Source organism: Ixodes scapularis, unplaced genomic scaffold (assembly GCF_016920785.2).
Source record: "Ixodes scapularis isolate PalLabHiFi unplaced genomic scaffold, ASM1692078v2 PGA_scaffold9__187_contigs__length_104089568, whole genome shotgun sequence".
NCBI lineage: Eukaryota > Metazoa > Arthropoda > Arachnida > Ixodida > Ixodidae > Ixodes > Ixodes scapularis.
Genome location: NW_024609884.1, coordinates 59,565,419 through 59,588,303, shown reverse-complemented (window position 1 = coordinate 59,588,303; position 22,885 = coordinate 59,565,419). Strand labels below are relative to the sequence as shown.

The 22,885-nt window shown below is 46.8% G+C and overlaps 2 protein-coding genes across 4 annotated transcripts; one reads left to right on the top strand and one right to left on the bottom strand.

Annotated features, from left to right (window-relative positions):
• Positions 1 to 1,244: 1,244 nt before the first annotated feature.
• On the bottom strand, positions 1,245 to 14,457 carry LOC8032839 (L-seryl-tRNA(Sec) kinase). Of its 3 annotated transcripts, none has more exons than XM_029970046.4 (5): positions 14,229 to 14,457; positions 12,716 to 12,962; positions 11,665 to 11,851; positions 9,496 to 9,659; positions 1,245 to 1,985 (listed from the first exon to the last, which is right to left on the bottom strand). In XM_029970046.4, exons 1-5 carry the CDS (start codon positions 14,400 to 14,402, stop codon positions 1,831 to 1,833), a joined length of 927 nt encoding a protein of 308 aa, XP_029825906.2. In that variant the 5' UTR covers positions 14,403 to 14,457; the 3' UTR covers positions 1,245 to 1,830. The 3 variants fall into 3 exon arrangements, with proteins under 3 accessions (XP_029825906.2, XP_029825909.2, XP_029825908.2); XM_029970049.4 differs by having other exon boundaries at positions 14,312 to 14,398; XM_029970048.4 differs by lacking the exon at positions 14,229 to 14,457 and adding an exon at positions 13,040 to 13,157.
• LOC8032824 (eukaryotic peptide chain release factor subunit 1) lies at positions 14,438 to 19,245 on the top strand. The gene is made up of 4 exons (XM_029970068.4): positions 14,438 to 15,081; positions 15,187 to 15,362; positions 15,420 to 16,313; positions 16,370 to 19,245. The coding sequence occupies exons 1-4, from the start codon at positions 14,981 to 14,983 to the stop codon at positions 16,522 to 16,524; spliced, it is 1,326 nt and encodes a 441-aa protein (XP_029825928.1). The 5' UTR covers positions 14,438 to 14,980; the 3' UTR covers positions 16,525 to 19,245.
• Positions 19,246 to 22,885: the final 3,640 nt, after the last annotated feature.

Below are 22,885 nucleotides of genomic sequence, written 5' to 3'. Positions count from 1 at the left end.
TATTCACGTTAAAAATTCAAGATCACAAAACGAAATTATGCATATATTTGATTTGCTTTCCTCGTTTCTTTAGCACGGCTTCTGATGACCTAATTTTTTTTAATGAAGGTTACGCCGTGTTAATCTCACCTTTTTTCTTAACAACTGGGAGCTGTGGACTTTTCTTTCAAGAACCGCTTTCTACTGCTTCGTGCTTGGTGGAATCATTAACCAAACCGTTATTTCAAAAGTGTCCCTGAACCAGAACCAAACCGGAAAAAACTACAAAGTAACCCGAACACAAACCGAACCGGAATAATGACTGGTTCGACTCCATGCTTTCAACCCAGCTGATCTTCTAGTGCTTGCGTGGAACACAAATAAAAAAAATGTATTGAACGTACAGCAAACGTAAACGTTTATGTTTTAAGGCAGGTTCCATATAATATGGTGGTACAGTCCCGTGTGCAGGCGCCGTATACCTATTGCACTTTGTCAGTGGTTTTCTGTTCTTGCATCGGTGCATGGAGATTTGGGACAGGTATACGCGGCGTCGCTTTTAACAGCGCACTAGCGGTGCTGTAACAAAGCATTCGAAGCAGAGGGAAAGAGAGCTTATTCTTGCGCCATGCACGAACCAGACATTTTTTAGGCCTTACCAAACAAAAAACATGCTAACCATGTATCTGTGGAGGGTATACAGTCCGTTTGCAAAGGAAATGGGAGGTTAATTCTAATTTTTTGCCTCTGTTGGGACTCACGAGCCTTTTACGCTTGATTGTGCAATCAAGGTCTGCAGTGACAAGAGGTTGCCACGAAGCGCTTTGCGCGATCACCCTTCGGCGTAGCAGAACGAGTGCTTTGAGGATGATTTTGCATACTTTTGCAGTTGTCTCCGCGTTTGACAACATTAGCAGCTTTATACTGCTTTTTTTTCAGTGACACATGTAGCCATCAATGTCCATTTTTTCACCTTTAGGAATTCGAGGAATGGAATGGTGAAGTTCAGCCATTCCAGGAGTGAGAACGGGCCCAGTGTCTCCCTTTCGAGGAGTTGAAAGAAATGGAATTGTTGGAAACTCTAATTCTCCGAAATAGAACTGGAATGGAATAGGGCTGCCCATTCCACGACACTGGTTTGCAGCACATGCTCAGAACTAGCTTCCATTTATCCTCTTCCATCAATAATCCTGACTGTGTGGAATGGATGTTGGACATACATCCCGGTATTTTCCTCCCAGACAGTGAAGGCAACGCTATTGGGCTTTTGGGCAATAATTTATATTTTGATGGGTTGCAGGGTAGCAGTTTGGGAAGCGCTGCGCTAAGTTAACTTTGCTAATTATTTTATTTATTTTGAACACATTTCTTTCCATTTTCAAACAAAAAGTTGATACTTCTGAGGAATTGGTACTCAATAGTCCATATATTGAGGCAAAAACCTACCGTAAAATACTGGGCAAGCGCCCACTCAAAATTTTGAGATAATCAGGAAAAAATGGGGGATGGACGCTTGTCCGGTCATCAATTCTACATATCAATGTACTGTGCATATTTTCTCTGATTTTACAAATTTGGGAATGGCCGCTTAATGTGGTATGGGCGGATGCACGGTATTCTACGGTAAGTGCTGACATTTTGCCAGTAATTTCTAAATAATTGCAGATTTTAATTAAAAAGCAAAGTTTGTTACGTGGTGAAGAATGTGCTCGTAGTTAAAAAGTTTAGGCCCTCCACCTGAACTTTTTGGGTTTTTTTTTTCACACACGATGCATAACTTGATTTTTACACGACGCACCTTTTGTTGAAGCTAATTTCAGCAGAGAGGAGTAGCCTCCAAGCACTGTACAGTCACTCCCCGAGCGCTTCGTTCAGAAGGACATGCAAGTCCACCTTTGCTGCATCTTCTTCCTCGTAAGGGATCTTGCGAAGTCGATCGAGCACCACCTGGCGAGCCTTCTGTAACCGGATGCACCGGTCAGCCACTTGAGCCTGGGAGCAACCACCTGGCAAAAAAAACCCAGGAAACAGTCAGAAGAATGCACAAGTGGGGCGCGACTGCATTTCACAACTGCACGTGAGACGTGCCGTCTCTTGCCCACATCCTTTATCGTTTAAGCTTTACATATCTGTATTTTCAGTCTCGAAACTTCTCTGTGCATTCTCGAGCACTTGCAATTCTTTTAGCCAAATGAATATAAAGTGTGATATCTGTACGTCTCGGACACCAACCCTCCTGGTTTGACCTGCGGTATGCATAAATAAGAAACCAAAACATTAATCTCTATTAACAGATGCAAAGCATTCATACTTATATGGGTTCTTTCTAGTCTTAATGGTGCAACATTAAGCCAAGCTAGACACATGGGAGAATACAGCAGATATGGCAATTTGGCTCAAGAATAAAAAATTAAAAAGATAACATCAACAAGGTAAATTCAAAACCTTGAACTGCTTAAAAAATAGCCTCATATAAATATTCATTTATTTTGCTTTGTCTTCTTACTAGCCATGCAATCTTGCTGCCCATGCGTACCTTGTTGTTACTGTCCAGTTATAAGGAGGATTCTGTGTTTTAAATTAAACCGAGAAATTAAGAAATAGACAATTTAAATTTATCCAAAAAAATTTTTTTCAAGGCCACGATGGCTAAGAAAAATATGCCGGTACACTTCACATAGCATTACAATGTCTTTTCTCAACCAGCTCGCTTGCTTAGCTGCTTTGACTTTGTGTGTCTGCAGTTGTTTGAACGAAATGTGCAATTTAACCACCTTAAAGTGGTGCGGAAACGAAACTCCACCGCTCATTTTCTAGCTTGAATGTGTTGCATGTTGCACCCTAACCTCGAAAACACCATTCTTCCGTTGAAAGACACAAGAAAACTAATTTTAAAGCTAAATAAACAATCCTTCCATGTGCACCTGGTGGATGCATGCGGAGCCTATTTGGGAGGTAATCTAGCAACGTTTGGGAACTTGCTACGTAGTCGTGGCGTAGCAGATTCCTTCGGAGCAGCGCCGCCCTTTGGAATTTCAACATTTTCTTTCTTAGCTTTCCTCCTAGCTGAACTCACAAATCGTGCATTGTACCAAACGGTCCAAGAAGACGGAAAGGAAGGACTCCCTTCTTTCTCAAACCCTCGTTTCGTGCAACCGGACACAACCATTCTCCCCCTAGAAGATTAGCCCGTTGCTCAAAACTCGAACAAAAGCTGCTTTCCCCACCCCATTCAGGCTGACAGTGTTGTGGAAGCTACGTGCTCCTTGGGCTAGCCACACACTCGTCACCCCACGGGTACTTCGAACGGCTCAGTTGTAACGCGCTGACGCTATTGACACCACCACAACGCTGACAACGCCACCAAGGGCAAAGCTCATAACCACGCCTGCCTTGCTACTCCACGAAAGCGGGAAATCTTTTCTTTCTGTTTTTGTTTGCGCCGGATATCCCATGACGCATCGCGCCCTCCGTTCGCTTCTTTTCGAGCGCTTGCTCGAGTGCACCGTTTGGAACGAAAAATATAGCCAGTCGTTCAAAATACAAACATGCGATTATCATCTACGGTTATTATCCGTCATGCTTGACTCATTTCCGAACAAAATCTGAATATTTCAATTTTTGTTTCCGTACCCCTTTAACATTTTCCTTTAAGATGACATTCTAGGTCCACAGTAAAGCTCCAAGAAAAAAGAAAAGCAACTTGAAGGACAGATTTCACAGACGTCTCAAAAACAACAGGCCGCCTTTCTTGCGGCTTGCGACTGGTCGATGAGCGCCCGTCGTCACCGCATTGACACTGCTGCTGGGGTATGCCCCGCCTTTCTTGAGCAGAAAAATCCGCTCAGAAAGGTCTGTGTCCTGACCTTTCATCCCATTTTTAATAAAAAAAAAATTGGCATCGCATGATTGTAATTTTTGGATTTTTAGGATGCTTAGGGCCCGTAGAATCAATTATGACCAAAAACAGACAATTGCAGAATCTTCTTTAGTGCCCCCCTAACTAAACAAGCAGGGCAAAACGTCACAGCTTTGTACTCGCATTAGGCGTCGGAAATCTTCCATATTTCAAATTGAATGAAAAGGGAGCGATTTACTTTAAGACGTGGACCTAGATTTCAAATTTTTTTGAAACAATTCACTTTTCAAGTTTGAGGTTTCGTGGTTTTAGAAACTAATTATACACCCTTACGATAAATTTGATAATCATACACCAAATAGTTACATTGATATAAAATATTTGCAACACATTGTGAGGCAGTAACAAAGTAAAGGAGTTCAATGTTCTAATGCATTTTTCTCAGTTCCACTTCTTGCAGCAAATTTCATTTGAAGAAATCTATTGTTCGAAGGTAAATGTATTCTCATGCCACAATCAAGATGTTTCTGAACTGAAATTAACTCGGGAAGTGGGCTATCTACTTTATTTTGTTTTAAGTGGAAGTCCTCATTGTGAAAATACTATGTTTTCAAAAATTGACATAGGACAGATATGCATCTCATAGTTTTAGGTAATGACTCTTCCTGAAATATTTACATTTGAGTTATAAAAACTAGATAGCCCGAAGTCCCACATCCAACACTTTGCATTCAAGCAGTCAAAATGGTGCTCAATAGGTTCATTTGCATATCATAGATTTCTTAACAAAGAGTGACACATCTTGTGCAAGTATGTAAACTTGTCCTAGAGAGCTGAAAGCTTGCCACAATACAGATACATCTCACATTAAATATCCCCTGCAAATTTCATTCCGATCACTTGAGTAGTCCAGAAGTTAAATCTCTAGCCAGTGCCCCCCCTTAAATTGATCACTACAGTCCAGGAGTCATCAGCTGAAGAGGATGGGGAATGAATATTTTAAGCCTCAACAACCAAGGTACACTGCATGTATATCAATTTGGGTTTCTGTCTCCCAGTGCCACACCAAACACCGTGAATGTTCCAGCTTTTCATTGCATGATCGTATTACAGCGTTGTAGCAGTGTGAAACACAACTATGCAGATTGCCAAAGCCTACAAACTGCTGGTGATAAACAACAAATCTTGACTTGTGATTGCGCTTTTGGGCGGATCCACTCATTCTTTTTACCATTAGAACACATGGGATAGTTGCAAAAATACTTTTCCGTCTTCCGACGACATCACAGACACACTTTCAGTCACATTTGCGATACATAAGCACATAAAGAGAGGAGCATCGCACGTCTTGCACACCATGGCACAGCACTCACCTGTGGCACATGCAAGGCACGTGCCACAGGTGAGTGCTCCACTGTCATTTGCTTCTAAGGGCCTCGTGAATAGGCGCACTTGACATTACTTGTCAAACACCAACACATCAAGGGACGTTTATAGTATCCTCCATCACCAGTGCACACTGGGACGCCGGGATGCGCCCCGTCGTCTTCGATAAAACGCGCTGGTGAGCACCAGGCATCTTTGATATACGGGGTACACCTTCTTGGTGCAGTTTTACGTGTACAGTGGGAGCTGTTAGTGCCCCTTTCGGGCTGCAGAGGTGTTGCGTTTCTTGTCGGAAGTTTGTCACGAGGACCACAGTGCGCCCAATCCCTCCTGCGATGCCTATCCCTCTTCCTAGAAGCAACTGGAGGCTTTCCTCGAGCAGAACTTTGCCGCAGAAAGCTTTGGTGATCCCGAGAGGTATGCAAACACTCGACCGCGGCGGTAAGTTTACGTGGCTTGCGAGGACTCGGACCGCGGATGACGTCAATTTGGGTTTCTCCGTTGGTGAAACAGGTTTTCCTAGCGTCAGCCGGTTTTCTCCGAGGTCGATGACGGCGCCATACTCGCAGGGAAAGTCTATTCTGAGGATAACGTGCCTCGCACAGTCTTGCAGAACGCCGAACTTCACAGGGCACGTCTCGCCGTGAATTTCGACGCAAGCGGCGCACCTTCCAACAGGCGTGATGAGGTGTCCTCCAGCGGTTTGTATCTGCAACCCATCCCACAGCAATGTTACTTTTCAAACGCGGCGAGAGAGCCTCCCACTCAAGACTGAGTAGTCTGCTCCGGTGTCCACGAGTGCCGATGCGTCGTGGCCATCGATAATAAAGTTTAGGTTGTTGGGCACTGTTGCAGGGGCGTCATTGCGATACGTAGCATCGGGAGAGTGGGAGCGCTCCGTCATTCTTGGAGGCTCTTTACTACAGTCGTCTTCGGCAACGCCACCTCCAAGCATTGCTGCACTTACTTTTCCCGACGAGATAGGGGGGACAGGCTGTCGCGACGAGAGCGGCGGAAGGGCGAGAGCGCACGCCAAGGCGAAGGTGAACGGGAACCTCAGGGTGGAGTCGGCACCGGGCACAGGGGTCGCCGGAGGTACTCCTCGATGTCTCTTGGTCGCTCCCCAAGGCGAGGTCGCAAGTCGCTCGGCACAAAACCTCGCAGACCCATTTGTCGGTACGGGCACCTCCGGTAGACGTGGTCGGCCTCACCGCAGCAATCGTCGATTGGCCATGCGCCACACATCCGTCTTCTTAGGCACCGGTTGTTCAGTACGGACGAGCTGGGGCTGCCCTTCCCGACGTCGAAAGGTCTGCGGCGCAGGCTCACGTCGTAGCAGCATGGAGTACTGCCGGGCAGCTGGCGCCGGTCTCCTAGCCACTGCGGCGTAGGTCAGGGAGGGCTCCTCGGGTGTTGCCACGCTGGCAGGAGCCTCCAGATGGAATGCCCACTGAACTTCCTCGCAGACAACTTCATCAATTCATAGCGAAGCCGGCTGGTTGTCAGCAGGCAGGAGCTGCCTCAGCTCTTCCCGGACGACGTCGCGAATGATCTCGCGGATGTCCGGGATGTCGCAGCTGGAAGGCAAGAGGATAGTGATGCCGGGGAGTCGCTGGTAGTGGGAGGCCCGTGCTTGAAGGGAATGTTCAATGTTTGTGGCCTTAGTGACGAATCCTTCGATGGTGGTAGGCGAGGTTCAAATAAGTCCTCCGAAGATGTTTTCCTTCACTCACCGCATCAAGATCCGCAGCTTTTTCTCATCGGAGGCGTTTGGGTCAGTGCAGTTTATCAGGCGAAGAGCGTCTTCGACGAAGCTTGTGATGCTCTTGTTCGGCCCTTGAATTCTTGCTTGCAGAAGTTCTTCGGCCCACTGTCGTCGCTGCTGGCTGGCAGAAGTGCATCGTAGCTTGGCCTGGAAGTCTTCCCATGACGAAATCGACGCTTTGTGGTTCTTGTACCAGGTTTGGCCCGTGCCTTCCAAAACGAAGTAGACGTTCTGCGGACTTTGTTCAGCTCCCCGTCCTTTGAACCATGTAACGCGCTCATACTGGCTTAACGAGTCGTTCACATCTTCGTAAGGGTCACCATGGAAAGTCGCCATAATCCGGGGTGGAGCCTGCACAAAGACGATGGAAGCCGGTGGTATTCCGTCTTGCTGCGACGTGGTGCTCATCGTGGCCGCAGTCCTGGTTGGCTTCGATGGTAGAGGGACGAATTCCGGGGGCAGGCCTTGGGTACGGCAGCTGGTCTGGCTTTCAGGTTCGTCAACGGGGATAAGCTTTCCGGGATTTGAGAAAGGTCGAGCCCGAGAGATCTTCTGAGGGGTATGTTTCACTGGCCTAGAACATGGTACCCAGCACCTCTACCAAAATGTCACGAATGACAATTGATGAGGCGATGAAAACTGAAGCAAACTAAACGTTTAATGGGGCGAACTTATGCCCAAAACAAAATAGTAAAAGGCTAGAGTCGCAGGCGTCGATGGCGGCGAAACAGCAGGATCGAACGCTGGGGCGAGACTGACTCCGCTCGCCATGCGGAGTCCCTTATGTATGTGCGTGGGTTTCTGGAACATTCGGCGTAGACCTTTCAGCGTGTAAAACACTCGGAACTTGATCAGATGAGAATGTTCTCGAACTTACAAGAACGCCAAGTTGAAAGAATAAATAAAAGAACATTCCACTGACTGGAATCGAACCTAGACCTTCTGCGCGACAGTCAGGTGCGGTAACCATTCGGCCATGCACGCGCCCGATCGGCGACGCGCGTGGCAATATTTTTCTTGTTGTTCCGGATGCTTCTACCAAGCAGCTGGAAGTGCGCGTGGTCCGCAACACAACATCTGCCGCGGTCATTTGGGAATTACGGGTCATTTCTGTGGCATTTGGCCCACCAAAAACAATTCTGTCGAACAATGGCGCAGTGCTGATGTCTGGGTAATCAAGGCATTTTACATAATGATATTATCGCCAAGCCAAGTGCGCCACATCATCCTGCGACCACTGGTCAGGCAAAGCAGTACAGGAGCTAAAACTTGCACTTGCCAAGAGAGGAAAGAAAGAACTGACGTGTGCGCTAGCAAGGTTTGTATTCAGACAGCACACTACCATAGAGCTCTGCACAGGGCCAGGCCAACCCGAAAACCCGGGCCTGGGCTGGGTAGCGCGGATTGTTTCCGCATACGGGCCAGGCCCAGGCTGAGTAGCACGGATTGCTTGTGGGCCTGAACGGGGCTCGGGCAATGGTGCAGCACACTTACTAAAACGCTGAGAAGAAAATGTTAACGCGTTGATCGTTTAGGTTTGAAAGAAACAAAAAAGCCAAAGTGCAAACTCGCAACCACTCCACTGAAAAAAAATATTAGAAATAAATAAAGCTGTCTTGGACTAAGAAAGCCTACAAGAAGATATGAAGAATCCTGGAGATACCACCAGCATAGTGGGACAGCTGCCAGCAGGCAAGAAGACGAGGGCAATCCGGTCACAAGGGAGAGTATGGTTGTCTTTCCCTTTCAAACTCTTGAAAAAAATAAAAAAATAATGCCCTCTGATTACCAAAGAAACGCAGTCTTTCATATTTGTGTAAGCTTTCCAATGTTAACCACGTGACTGCGATATGACGGCGTATTTCATGCAAATTAGTAAACGAATCAAATGCACCAACACCTTCCCAGGGCACCTTTGAATTTAAGAGATGAGGCACGCCTCGGCCTCTCACCGGTTCGGGCCCGGGCTGGGCCTGATCAGGTAGGCATCCTATCAGTCCAGGTCCAGGTCGTGCAAGGCTAAGAGACAGCGGGCTCGGGCTGGGCCGGGCCGGGCCTCAAAATTTAGGCCCGTGCAGTGCTCTAAACTACCATACATGTTGAAATGGGCAAAACGCCAGCGCGGTTGCTTTATGATGGGGAACCATCAGCTCTAGAGCGATTGAAAAATGTTATCTTAGAAGAGCCACCAAGGACAGCCAGTGTCACTACCTCACAGAAACTATGCATGGGACAGGCAGCGTGGACAAGGAAAGGAAGTTTCCAAACGGTCAAGTTTGGGTTCCTGGTATACTAGGACATCAATGCTACCGTGTGAATGGGCCTTTATAATTAACCCGTTCAGAGCCAAAATGACCTTTCTGCAACTGGATCCCAAAACAATAGGCAACCAGTTTCCAAGAAGCTCTTTAGATTCCACTTGAATGGGATTTAAACCCTGCCCTTCTGCGTGATCTGGCCTAAACCAAAGTCCTGGGCTATGCCAGATATTCGGCCGTAAGCTCACTTGTTCGCACTTGCTGGATGAATCGGGAGACAATGGCCCGAAGTTCTAAATCCCAGCAGTGCCGTCTGCTTGGTGGTAGGGGCTTCGGAACGGGGACTGGGCTCTCTGGTGGACACAGTGGACCTTTCAGCGAGGCACGTTCCACAAGTGCCAGCACGCATTCTCTGAAATAAGAGACCAAAGTCTGTTTCAGAAGGTCATTTAATACTGGTAAGAAGCTGCTACTGGTGGCCGCCATACTTCTATGCTTCTGCAACTGTTCATCGAGTAGGAGGAACCGCTTTGCTTGAAGCAGGCATCAACTCAGAAATGTGTGCAGAACTTATGCCTTTCAATATGCAGGGTGTTTCACTGAAGACTGACTACAATTTTCTTGCGAAAACTATCCACTGCACGGAAAAATGATTAGTGCTGTATTATAGTCACTGCTGATAGGCCAATTTAGTGAGGCACATAGCATTTTAGATAATAATTAAAGTCCTAAATTATTATTTTTTGTTTCATATATAATGTATTACAATCTAAGCTTGTTATAACAGACCTTGGTTTTGAGCAAGATTTCGGTCTGTTGTAAAAGGAGTATGTTGTATGCAGATATGAAGTTGAGTCAATGGTATGTAGAGGAAAACCAAACGAACTTCACAAATCGGTATGTTATATCCAAATGTACGTTGTAAACAGGTCTGTTGTAATGAGCTTAGACTGTAGTAAGTAAGAATAGACATATGGTTCCAATTGGAAACTTTGCCCAGCATCGCCGAAAACCCCTAAATTAGTGAATTTTAGAAAGACTTTGAGCGCATGGGAAGCGTGGTAGTGCTCAAACTTTGCCGCTTCGTGCCACAAGCGCGAGGCTGGCGGAGCAAAAATATGGATAGAGGCCTAGCTTTCTGTGATTCCGCAATTCTGCGAAAAATTACAAAATTATGTGTTTTTTTTTTTGTTTTTTTTGCGGAACTGCGAAAAAACAATAAAAACATTGCTTTAACGCATATTTGAGCCTCTCTGTAAACAAACCATACTCCGTTTCACTTAAAGTCCAACCACAGCTGACGTGACAATCCGATGGAGTGAATCGAGCAGCACCAAAAGTGAATCGTCCCGACGCTCGTTTACTTTGTGCATTCGCTATCACCTATGACGCAACGTGAAGTCACCGTGGTCCTGTGCTTTTTTCTGTGCCGGGTTTAGCCGCTGATAGTACACCCACAAGAACAATGAACATTGTGACGATTCACTTTTGCCACCGCTCAACTGGTTTCATATCAGATCGTAACGTCAGCTGCGGTCACACTTTAAGTGAAATGAAGCATAGTCCAAACGAGACTGCCTCGCCAGCAGGGGCGTCAGAAGCATTTGGAAGATGGAGGGCGACGGGAGGGGGATTTATCTCTCCTTTCCCCCAACTGTTTACTAGAAATGTCTGAGGGGTCGATCGTCCCCACAGACCCCCTGTTCCGACGCCACTGCTAGCTTGCAGTCCTGTGCATTTCAAACAATCTCGTCTAGGTTGGCTGGATTTCTGTTCTCGTGTGGAGAAGCAAAAGCAAAATCTTGGGAGCCTCTGCCACGAACTAGCATCCGCAACTGCTGTTTATTAAATTGCAAATAAGATTGCAGTCTATGAAAACTAATTAAATATGCGGAGCGCGAGGCTGATGCATCTGTGAGCATCATGGAACTAGCAAGTTTCACACATTTGGAGCTAAGTAAATACCTTTTTTAAGTTTGCCTCTAGCAGGAATTGTCTACATAAATTTCTCAAAGCCGAAATTCTTCAAACACAACCCTCCCATTCTGCTCAAATCTAAATAGTGCCTTTCTTAATCCTAACACCTTGCAGGGGGTTTTTCACCTGAATCTGATATAGCTCTTTGGAATGAAAATGCGGGGAAAATATTATTTTACTAGCACTGTAGAACCCTAGCCCCTAGCGTTGGGATCTTTATGGCTGGGTGTTAAGAGTGGGAGGGAGAAGGTTGGCTTCATCATTTTGGAGACGAACGTTTTGACCCTGAAAGCCCCCCCTTTACCAATGCAGAGAGTGTCTCTAGAGGTCCTTAAAAGGTAAGCAAACATAAAAGAACAGGACGGAAAACATAGCCGCAGACGCCAAAACAACTGTCCTCCTCCCGTCATCCACGTTCCCCGAAGGAAAAGGGCACACACAGACTTTCAGGCTCGCCTGCCGTCACAGTCCTGGTCAGCTCTTCCCAGGGCTCCTCTCGAGGCAGCTCAAACCTGCTGCCCATGACTCGGATAGATGGTTCGGGCACAGGCAGCTCACGGGAGGCGTTCCGGCGGATGGCTTCTTCCAACGGACAGGCGACAAGCACCTGGCAGAAGCCCAGAGAAGCTGCGAGAAAGCAGAGCCCATGTCGGTTCCTCCAGAGCGGTGACATGGCCGAGCAGTGTGTCAATAACAAGTCACATTGGACTTCTCCAGAACTTCAATGATTCCCTCCCCCCCCCCCCCAAGCTGTTTTTGTAAGTAATCGCTGCATTACCGTATTCTTTTGGCTCTTAATTCATGTGCACGAGTTTCCTTGGTGCCTATTGAAATTGATGGCATGAGAAGTCTGGTCCAGTTCTGTAGAGAGTAAGAAAATGTGACAGAACATCCGTTTAGTTTGCCCCATTTCGCAGCCCAACCAAACCACGTTTGATGGCGCTTTGGCTGTGTTACAATGAAAGTCCATGCCGCTTGCGTCGAAAAGCAAGAAAACTGAAAGACACACTCTGTTGTTTCATTCCTATCTATGACTGTATTCTGCAGCAATTGATGGAGGGATCGGTGGCCGAGGGGTTTATCGCACACCAGCTCGGAGCACGTGGAGCGAAAGCTTGCGCTGCAGAACCCAGGGAACCTGGGCTCAATCCCCACCCCTGCCCGTTTCAATCTGGATGAGCATCGTACCGGAGTGCGGTCGTGTATCACTACTGTGTGGTGCACATTAAAGACCCCAGGCTAGCGGTTGTACTACACTGGCTAAATTGCTCATCTACAGCAAGTAACTCGTCGCAACTTTAAAAATGGCTGACCAACTACATGCTGTGTAAATATCCACACAACCCCAATTATTATTATTTGCAGCAACTGAATGATGAACTCCACTGGCATCTTTAAATGGCAATTGTTATGAAATCAGCAGTAATTATGGCAATACCAGCATGATAACTATGCAAGGTAACATGCCATTCTGCTTCCTTTGGAATTTACCGTTCCGAGCTAGCTTGAACCACTCCTTTCGCATGCTGCGGTAGTAAAGGTTGTCGTCAACCAGGACCAATGCTCGCTCGTCGGGACGCAAGGGCCTGGAACAGGACTGCAGTTGCTTCAGCATAGTACAGGCAAGTTCCGAGGAAGTCGGCACGGCCATGTCGGTCCCACGGACCCATGCCAGCCAGGCTTGTGCTGCGAGGAGTAACTGCTGCCGGCATTCTTTGGCCATCCCCGGATTATGCGCCTGTACAAATGCCACGTAACAATGGCATGCACTGAAGGCAATTTTGCAATGAAGCAAACTCCGTAGAATGTACTTACAACTTCAAATCAGGCAATGTCATACAGCAGCAAAGTCATGAAGCAATGAGGACCCCTTACTAAGAAAAATGTTAAAAAAAAAACAAAAAAAACTACCATGGCATTGAGCACAAAGTGTAACACAGAGCGAGCTTTTCTTCTTGGATAATTTTCTGGTATTAGCAAAATGGCACGTCTTTTATGGTTTGTTTTGTTTACCGTAATCTGGCGTTACTTTAAAAAGTAATATAATTCTTTTAGGGCTGTTCTTTGGCAGAATTTTTGTCACAAAGTTTGAACTATCTTAGAAAGAAAAAACATGCACGAGAGCTTTCAACGTCTTAAAACCCAAAACCGAGAAACAAAAAGGGGAACGACACACCTGTGTGTCGTCCTCCTTTTTGTTTCTTAATCTAGTGCTTTTTTTTTCTCTCTCTTGGAAAGTGACATTGTAATTTATTTAGTATCATGGTTACCGCTTATGGAAGACTCTGCACTTTCAGGTTTGATGAACGTGCTACGTTTTCTATCTCATGGTGCTTGAACATTGATATTGACATTGATATTTGAGTAAAGCTATACGCACCACGTGTGCACCTTGACCGGAAATGGCTATACGCACGACGCGAAACTCGCGTAAAACGAATGGTTACAACGAGTCTCCGAAGCGGCTGAGGTGGTTAGTCTCGATTGCTGCGGGAGAGCAATACCACGAAGGAAGGGAATGGCAGCACATCAAAAATAGACTGGAGGCAAAACAACTCGAGGGGACAGGAGCGGGGCTAACTGGGGCTCCCACGCTTTCTGGCCTGGTAGGGGCTGATTGCGGCCGGGCAACGGGATTCGTGAGGGCGCGAATAAGAACATTTTTTCTGACTGTAGGCTGTTGTTGTTGAAGAAGAATGTTGTTGAAGGACGTGCAATGAGGGACAGCGGGCTTGGATTGCCGGCTGGACGCCGCGAAGCGGTGTGTACGGAGGGCCAAGTGGATTAATAGATTTGTAATGAGCAGCCGCAGACTGTCGCCGCGAAGCAGCGTGAACGCAGGCGAGGTTGTGTGTGGGTTAATGCGCTCCCCTGTGATACACGCGCCGTCCAAAAGGGGTGACCCAAATGGCACGAGCTCAACGTGTCGTGAGTATAGCCATTTCCGGTCGAGATGCACGACGTGGTGCGTATAGCTTTACTCCTCGAAGTGAACGTCGTTTACCATTTCGGCCTGTCTGCTGGTGCTGACAAGGCTATCATAACTAATGATGCAGGGGTATGATCGGCTATCAAACCGCTTCGTACAGGCTTCGAAGATACGATTCACCAACGTCGTTTTCCCGCTGCCGGGCAAGCCAAAGAACAGAACGAGCACCGATCCACCCTCCGGCGACATTTCAAAACATTAGCTACCCAACAGCTGTGTGCAGTGGGCTGTGGGGCTTGACTTTGACTTCCTTGTTTGATATGGCTTGCAATGTGGCTCGCGGTCTTGAGCGCAGCGTCCTTGCCCAGGTTATTATGAATGCTTAAGAGCTGTGAAAAATAATAGGAAGCTATTTTTTATAGTAAGGTTAACTTTAAATTAACTAATGCACCTAATTCTTTCTAAGAGATACAAATCCGAGCCGAATCTAAATTACCCAATCCGATCCAATCCATTTTGACGTCTGCTCGTGCGCGCAGTGAGAGTTCCACATGGAGCACGATAGCAGGGACGTTTCGTAGGGAGGGCTGGTAGTCCGGCGTTACCCGTGTGACATCGGTCAATGTTAGCTGTTCAGCAAGTGTACTCGTCCACACTGTGCCCGGATCGCCGAAGATCAGGTTTTTATAGAGCTATCAGCGCTGTGAAAGTGGTATTTTAATCTGACAGTTGCGGCGCGTTCCGCTCAGGGCCGACATTAGGCCTATTCTTTCATTGTGAATCAGCCACGTTGGACTATTTATTTTTTTTTATAATTTAAAGCCAGTATGGCTTCCACTGGGTATAACCTGGAGGAATCGAACGCGGATAGGAATGTGGAAATTTGGAAGATCAAGAAGCTCATCAAGAGCTTGGAGGCTGCTCGCGGGTGAGTGATTCACTGGCATATGTTAGGGTTAGTGGCTAGGCCTACGCCACGATACATTCTCTGTTTATGAGTCCGTTAATCCGTGGCCCACGTTTGAATTTGCAGAAATGGCACGAGCATGATCTCACTGATCATCCCTCCGAAGGACCAAATATCTCGGGTATCGAAAATGCTGGCCGACGAGTTCGGAACGGCGTCCAACATCAAAAGCCGGGTGAACCGGCTGTCAGTGCTGGGGGCCATCACGTCGGTACAGCACCGGCTAAAGTTGTACACGAAAGGTGAGTGCGGAGCCGGGGCCCGGGATCGAGTCCTCCGCTAACGTCCATTCATTGCAGTGCCGCCGAACGGCCTGGTGATCTACTGCGGCACGATCGTGACGGAGGAGGGCAAGGAGAAGAAGGTGAATATCGACTTCGAGCCGTTCAAGCCCATCAACACGTCGCTGTACCTCTGCGACAACAAGTTCCACACGGAGGCCCTTTCGGCGCTGCTGGCGGATGACAACAAGTTCGGCTTCATAGTGATGGACGGCAACGGGGCGCTGTTCGGCACGCTGCAGGGCAACACACGCGAGGTGCTCCACAAGTTCACGGTGGACCTGCCCAAGAAGCACGGGCGCGGCGGGCAGTCGGCACTGCGTTTCGCCCGCCTGCGCATGGAGAAGCGGCACAACTACGTGCGCAAGGTGGCCGAAGTGGCCACAACGCTGTACATCAGCAACGACCGGCCCAACATTGCGGGCCTCATTCTGGCGGGTTCGGCCGACTTCAAGACTGAGCTGAGCCAGTCGGACATGTTTGACCCCCGGTTGCAGGTGAAGGTGCTCAAACTGGTGGATGTGTCGTACGGCGGCGAGAACGGCTTCAACCAGGCCATTGAGCTGTCGGCGGAAGTGCTTTCCAACGTCAAGTTCATCCAGGAGAAGAAGCTGATTGGCCGCTACTTCGACGAAATCTCGCAGGACACGGGCAAGTACTGCTTTGGCGTGGAGGACACCCTCAAGGCCCTAGAAATGGGTTCGGTCGAGATCCTCATTGCCTGGGAGAACCTGGACATTGTGCGCTACCTGCTCAAGAACCACACGAGCGATGAGGAGCGTATCCTGCACCTGACGCCCGAACAGGAGAAGGACAAGAGCCACTTTGTTGACCGGGACACGGGTGTCGAGCTGGAGCTCGTGGAGTCCATGGCCCTGCTTGAGTGGCTCGCCAACAACTACAAGAACTTTGGTGAGTGGTTGCTGTGGGGCTGCCCGTGCTGCTGACTCACCCTCGGCTCTTTGCAGGTGCCACGCTAGAGATCATCACGGATAAGTCGCAGGAAGGTTCCCAGTTCGTCAAGGGCTTCGGCGGCATTGGGGGTATCCTGCGCTACCGCGTGGACTTCCAGAGCCTCGAGGTGAATGACCTAGTGGATGACTTTGACCTGGACGACCTCTAGGTTGCAGGACCCTTCCTTATGCCGTTTACTCTGTCGGGTGCTCTCTTCCCGTCAGGGATCGGAGCACCACTATGCACAATGAGCGTCCTTCTGTTGGTTTTTGTAACGCACAAATGATGACCAGTTGGAGGATCGCAGCACAGTGGCCAGTGTTGCTGCAGCCTTGTAGATGGGAGCTCTGCTACGGTTGAGAGAAATGCATTAAAGGAGTTGGAAGCCCTCTGGACGTGTCTCGGCGGTTGTGGCAGCTGCCCGGCTCGGGGCGACGAGACTGCTGGGTCCCTTCCCTTTGCTTGCTGTGCCACACCTTTGGGGGTCATTGTAGGTGTGGTGCCAAGCGTGGACGGCGAGATTTCCTTTTTTTTATTTTGCTCCGACAGCTGCCTCTATTGCTTGTGGCCTTGATGTCATGTTGGGGGCATCTGGTGTGTGGGAGGCCGAGGGATGGTCAGTCTCAAGGAAATTGCGAATGGCACATTTTATAGTTAAATTGACGAGCCTGCGGGCTCTGAGGGGTACATGGGATGTCTGTGCTATTTTTGTGTGCTGTTGTTGCGTGTGACTGACAGATAGTCTATGATAGGAGGGAAGTCCATTTGGTCACAGACAAAGGACTTCCCTCCATATCAGACTCCGCCTTTTTAGTTGTGGTTTTGGGAGTGGTCGCTTGTATGCAGGGTGACACTTAGTTCAAAGGTTTCCTGGATATTTTTGCCTGTACAGGTTCTGCTTGAATGTTCTGTGCATGCAACATTGACTAGCTTTTGATGGTCTTTGCACCTTGACTCACGGGATGTAGGCGTCCAAGGCTCGCCACTTGTAACATTTGCTTCGGTACTGTTTTGGTTATATAATTTTTTTGCAGTCATTTCAGTTCTACTTTGTTGCATTTTTTGGGTATGTGGCTATATCATCTGTATCCCCTTACACTTGCTCTACTACTTAGGTGAGTTTTGAAGCATTCCAATTAAGCATATATTTGTTCCCTTAGTTTGCATACCAATAAATTGTTTGACTGTGGGGCTCTGCTAGGAATATTTTACATAAAGATTTACAGAAACCAACTTCTGAGTCAAGAAAGAACCGTGCTGTTTTTCTTTAGGAAAGATAGAAAGTCACCGATCATAATAATTTGGTATAACTTTCAAAGCCAGTTGTCTGGCCTCTTGCAACTCCCTTACTTATCTGCGTGACAATGCTTGAAGCATTCTTTCGCCCATATGCTTGTGCTAAAGAGTGTTTCTAGCGAAGCAAGTGCAGATATGGTCTGTTCATATTCAATTCCTTTGCAGTCACGTGGTCTGCTCGAAATGACACTTTTATTGCAGCTGACTTTGGGCAGTGAATTTTATTAGCGTGCTGGTAATGTTCAGCCATGACCTCTATCCCTGTGTGTGAGCATGATGTTGTTAGTGTGCTCATCTAAGGAGTTGACTCCAGCACTAATACTTGAGTTTAAGTTCAACTACTTAAAAGGGATGCTGAACCGAAAGTTGGAGCTTGCAAAACAAGACTGGAGCGATGGGCGGGACGCTGCAAAACCCAAAAACATCACTCGTACAGCAATATCTCTAATGGATAGCTGTTTTTTTTTTGGAAAAGAAGTATGCAATTGCATACGGCCGATGAGCATGTGACGTCACGATTCTCATCTCCCCTCCCATTCGCTTCGTCCCATCGAGCAGGTGTACCGAAGCGAGGCCATTTCCCCTCATTCTCAATTGTTCCAGGAGGATTGTGATGTCCTAGTCCTCGCTTGATTGTGCCCTTTTCCGAAAATACGACCATCCGTTTGAGGTGTCAATGTATGAGTGATGTTCTGGAGTTCGTAGCGTCCTGTTCAACGCAGTTCTGTGGCCTTATTTTGCAAAATCCAAATTTCGGTTCAGGATCCCTTTAAACAAGCACAGGTTACTTTCGGAGTGGAGCTATTAAAGCAGCCCAAATTTTTATTTTACTGAATGCTGTTCGGAACGAATTCTTGACGTTTGTGACCTATGAAAGAGCATGCGGTTTCCTTTCCACGCACAAGCAGTAGCCACTCCTCCGACTTGCAGCCAGAACAAGCGTTCATGTGATAACTATGCGGTGGGGTGGGAAATGCATAGGGCACTTGCTGTGCTCTGACATGGTTAAGTTTGGGTGTCACGCCAGCGATTGGCCAGAAGCTCCTACCAAAACGTCCAGCGAGGCGTTGATTGCGGCCAGGTGGAGTGCTCGTTCCAAGTTATGAACTGCATTTGTCTATGTTGTCGCACTGGAGTAATTAGTCTCCATGACTGTTTGCGAGAATTGTGAAGGTACAAGGAAATCCTCTACTCTTGAAATTGCACCATAACAGAGAAGCTTCTGGCTGTAATGGTGTGGGCAAGCACTTCTATAAAATGCATAACATTCAGACCGAATATCATATCTATAACCGATTGCATTATGTCCATATGATATGAAGGAAATGCCAGTACCTAATGCCTGTGCTGCCAGTGCTTAAATTATTGGGGACATCTAACGGATCATGTTTTTGTGTAATTATATGGCTAATCGGAGCTGCTGTCACTTTGAAGTATGTTTTGAGTTGCGCACCCAGAGTGGTATCGGGCCTGAAAAACTGTTTGCTAAAACTTCCTATTGGGATTCATTAATGTGTTTTGAGCACTTTGTGCTGCCAATATTTTTGTATACTACGTAGCACAACATGGCCAAGACAAATGATTGTAAGCTTTCTTTTGTTTGTTTTTATTTCGAATTGAAAGGTTTTCAGAATGTTCTAGTATGGTACAAAGTGTTCTACCTGCCAGCCACTAACCTGGTCGGTCGGAATTTGGTACTCGTCAATACCCTGTCTAAGCGAGAAAGTCTTTGCTAGCTGTATACTTTAGGATAACTTGGCTCAAGACAAAGGCTGCAGCCTTGCTAGCTAATTAAATTGAGGGAGTGAAGCATAGTGGTAGCTCTTCAGTGCGTAAATGCACTTAGGCGCTACGTTATCATGTGTGGCTTATCGGGGCCGTAGATTTTACCAATTGCCTTGTTGAAACAGCATGCAGGTTAGCAGCGTGTGAACCTGCTGCTAATCTAATGCCATTTCAGTATGTTTGGAAGTCCTGCTATTGCCTTTTTTGTTTTGGGGTTTTTTTGTTCCACAATATATGAGGGCTAAAAAATGTACACAATTAGTCCCCAAGATTATGCAACTTCAAATTGTGTTTCTGACAAATGTGCTCTTAAAAAATAAGCCCAGCTTGTTTTATTTATTTTGGCCTGACTTTTTCTGAAAAAAAAAAAAAAAAAAATTTGTTACTCGAGACTTATAAAAAGCTTTCTTGGGGTGTAAATTTTGGGTTAAATCGGGCTCATCTGAAACGAAGAATGCTGAATGTTCAGTGAAATCTCAACTCTGACACCGCCTGAAGTCTGACAGTACAAACATTCTGCGAGTGTCAGTCTTTGGAGGTTTCACTTATGAATGTGCTCTCATGCAGGAGGTATTTTAGTAAAAGTGCCCAAGGTGTTGGTAAAGCAACTTGTCAACTTCAATGAGCAAACCCTTTTCGTCAGCCACGCTGGACGGAAGGAACCAGTGAATGTTGCACCTTGCATGAAACCACCGCTCGTGCCTCATGGCGAGTCCATATGACTCGCCGGTGTAGTTTACTGAAATGGTGCATATGACTGCTTGGCCCTTATGTGTGCCTTCTAGCTTGCATGTCCTGGTATCTCCAACAGAAGCTTGGGTGAAATTCAAATGTGCGGCGTGGCACTCTTTCATCCCCTCCATGGCTCACAAGGCAGTGATGTTTGCTGCGCCAAAGTTCTTTGCTTGCTGCTTTTCGCCGAAATGCGAGAAATTTTTACCTACATTGTGCCCAAAGGTTCTGTTGCTTCATTAATACGGAAACTAATAGTTGAGGCGTCCCTTTGCCGTATTGGTCCGGTAAGCTTGTGGGAATTTTCGGAACTTCCGGCTATTGTTTAGAATAACCTGTGACTTGATCCTATCTTTGTATTGATCATGACTCACTATTGGGAACTTTCATATCTGTCATTGTTTGTGATCTGGGCTTATTGAGCATTGTTTAGTGCACTATAGGCTACTTGCAGAGTAGACATCAGAATTTTGCGTAGCGGAAGTTCGAGCTGCAGAACTCCGGGATTCTGGGTTCAATCCCCACTCCTGCCCGTTTCAGTCTGGATGACCATCGTACCTGTGTGCGGTCGTATGCCACTACTGTGTGGTACTCGTTAAAGACCCCAGACTGGTGGTTGTACTGCACTGGCTAAATTTCTCGTCTACAGCTGGGCGACAAGTCGCCAATTGAGTCTGACCAACTTCCTGCTGTATGAACACGCAACAGACTACGTTATATCTTGTACCTATGACAACATCCTTTCAGTACCCTTATTTTGACCGAATACACACTTTGCAATCGTAAAATAGGGTGCTGTTGCTCTAAACATTCTTCGGTTTTGTAGGGTATGGAAAAGGTTGCTATGGTAAAGTGAGATCTGTTTTAGCTACAATCTTGACAAAAGAATTGCCTCTACCAATGATTTTGACTTGGAGATACATCCCTTGAACGTAGATAGAAGAAAATAGATGGTGCTATGGAGAATTTGGCAGCTTTGAAATGGCGTTGATATATTGTGTGTTGGGGGGGGGGGGGGGGGGTGAAATATTGACGAGGACAGTGTTCTTTAATTGTTGAGTACATCAGGTGAGCAGTCAGCAGAGTCATGCATACCTGCCATGTCTCCCGTATTGCCCGTAAAACCCGAATCCGGAGCAATTTGTACGGTTGTATGATTGGTAGGTAAATCTGGAGAACGCCAAATCCCTTCTCCCCCTTTTACCTGCACTCAGGAGTTATAGCCGTCGCAACAAACGGTAGCATGAGCAGTGTAATATAGTGAATTGAAATCGTCTTTGTGAAAATTTATTCTTATATATATATATATATATGGGTTGTTTGAGGTGCTTGTTGCTTGTAAACTTGCTGCTTCTAAAAACGTCCCTAGGATGTGTGCTAGCCCTATGGAAACAGCTGCGTCCGTTCCAACAAAAGGAATGATCTCTCTCAACATCTACACTACTCGGAAGTTTCGCAATATTTGTCATGCTCGTCTGTTGAACTCTGTTCTGGCTCGATGGCTACCATCGATGAGAGCGCTTGTCACCGCGCGGTGGTGACAAGCGCTCTGCAGTACACCACAATGACTCGCGCTCCTGAAACTGCTTGATTAGGGAGTTTTCGTAGACCGCGTTTCCCCCTCCGCTAAGCCCACCGCAACCCGCTACGATACCCGAAACTCTACAGTCAAGGCCATCGGCGCGCGCGCATGCGCAGTAGTGGATTCGTTGCGGAGGGGGAAACTCTGTCTACGAAAACTCCCTATTGTTCCATTAGCTCGTAGCGGAAACGAAGAATTGTATAATTGAATGCGATATTCTGCCGATATTGTTTTTATTTGAGTATTTCGAGAACTCGTTCGGGTGCGGGGGGCCAGATAGCCCACCCACCAATGGTCGAGAGCAAACGCAGAGAGAGCGTTGGGGGTGATTACGTTTTAGGACAAAAACGATTGAGAAGGGATCTCGTGGCCGTTACTATTCTTGAACTTCATCGTTAGCTTTGATTTCGTAATGGAACTACTTTAGGCCCATCCCTGATGTGATGGCAAAATGTAACACCGCACCACTAACTTGCATTTTTCGGTTAAAAAGAAAAAAGCAAGCACACTCGTCGTTTCGCTCAATTTTCGCGGGATTCAATCAAGTTCAACATTTCTTGGAAAAAAGAGCTTCATGCGACGGTTTCTGCTTGCCTTGTAATTTTTGTAGCAGCATTATTACTCCATTGTGTTTTACTTCTATGTTCCGACTTCTAGAAAGCCAAGCTCGTAGCTCTATCTTTTGAAGTTGCTTTTATTGAGCAAGAGTTTGTGCAGCCGGGGTGAGTCCTAAAGAGCATGCGCTTGTGCCATTGTAGTGGGATTATCGCATAGGTGATTAACACGAGGAAGAGCTCAAAAGCAAAAAGTAAGGCAAAACAGTACTTAGTTCAAAGGGCACAGAATCGAGAAAAATATGTGAACTTGTGACTAGGTTTCCGCGTTTTCGGAGTTCATTTGTGTTTGATTCCCAATTCTTCGAAGTCCGGAGTTTAATTTCACAGTGTTCGATTAAAGATAAACTATCCGGATGTAAACTTATGCCAGACAAAAAAAAAAAAAAAAAAGTGCGCTTGTATCAATTAATATTTCTTTGCTGGATTTGGCGTTGGCAGCATTGCCGCTCTGGCAATACTAATTTTTTCGACGGCACAAGTTGCAAGCAAGTGTTGCTTCGATAAACGTCGATACCTTA

Excerpts from the sequence above, each read along its gene's own strand:
- LOC8032824 (XM_029970068.4), top strand. The coding sequence starts at position 14,981 with ATGGCTTCCACTGGGTATAACCTGGAGGAATCGAACGCGGATAGGAAT. Across the intron at positions 15,082-15,186 it reads AGCTTGGAGGCTGCTCGCGG|AAATGGCACGAGCATGATCT; the intron begins GTGAGTGATTCA and ends TTGAATTTGCAG. Across the intron at positions 15,363-15,419 it reads GCTAAAGTTGTACACGAAAG|TGCCGCCGAACGGCCTGGTG; the intron begins GTGAGTGCGGAG and ends CATTCATTGCAG.
- LOC8032839 (XM_029970046.4), bottom strand. The coding sequence starts at position 14,402 with ATGTCGCCGGAGGGTGGATCGGTGCTCGTTCTGTTCTTTGGCTTGCCC. Across the intron at positions 11,852-12,715 it reads GTTCAAGCTAGCTCGGAACG|CTTCTCTGGGCTTCTGCCAG; the intron begins GTAAATTCCAAA and ends GCTTTCTCGCAG. Across the intron at positions 1,986-9,495 it reads CATCCAGCAAGTGCGAACAA|GTGGTTGCTCCCAGGCTCAA; the intron begins GTGAGCTTACGG and ends TTTTTTTGCCAG.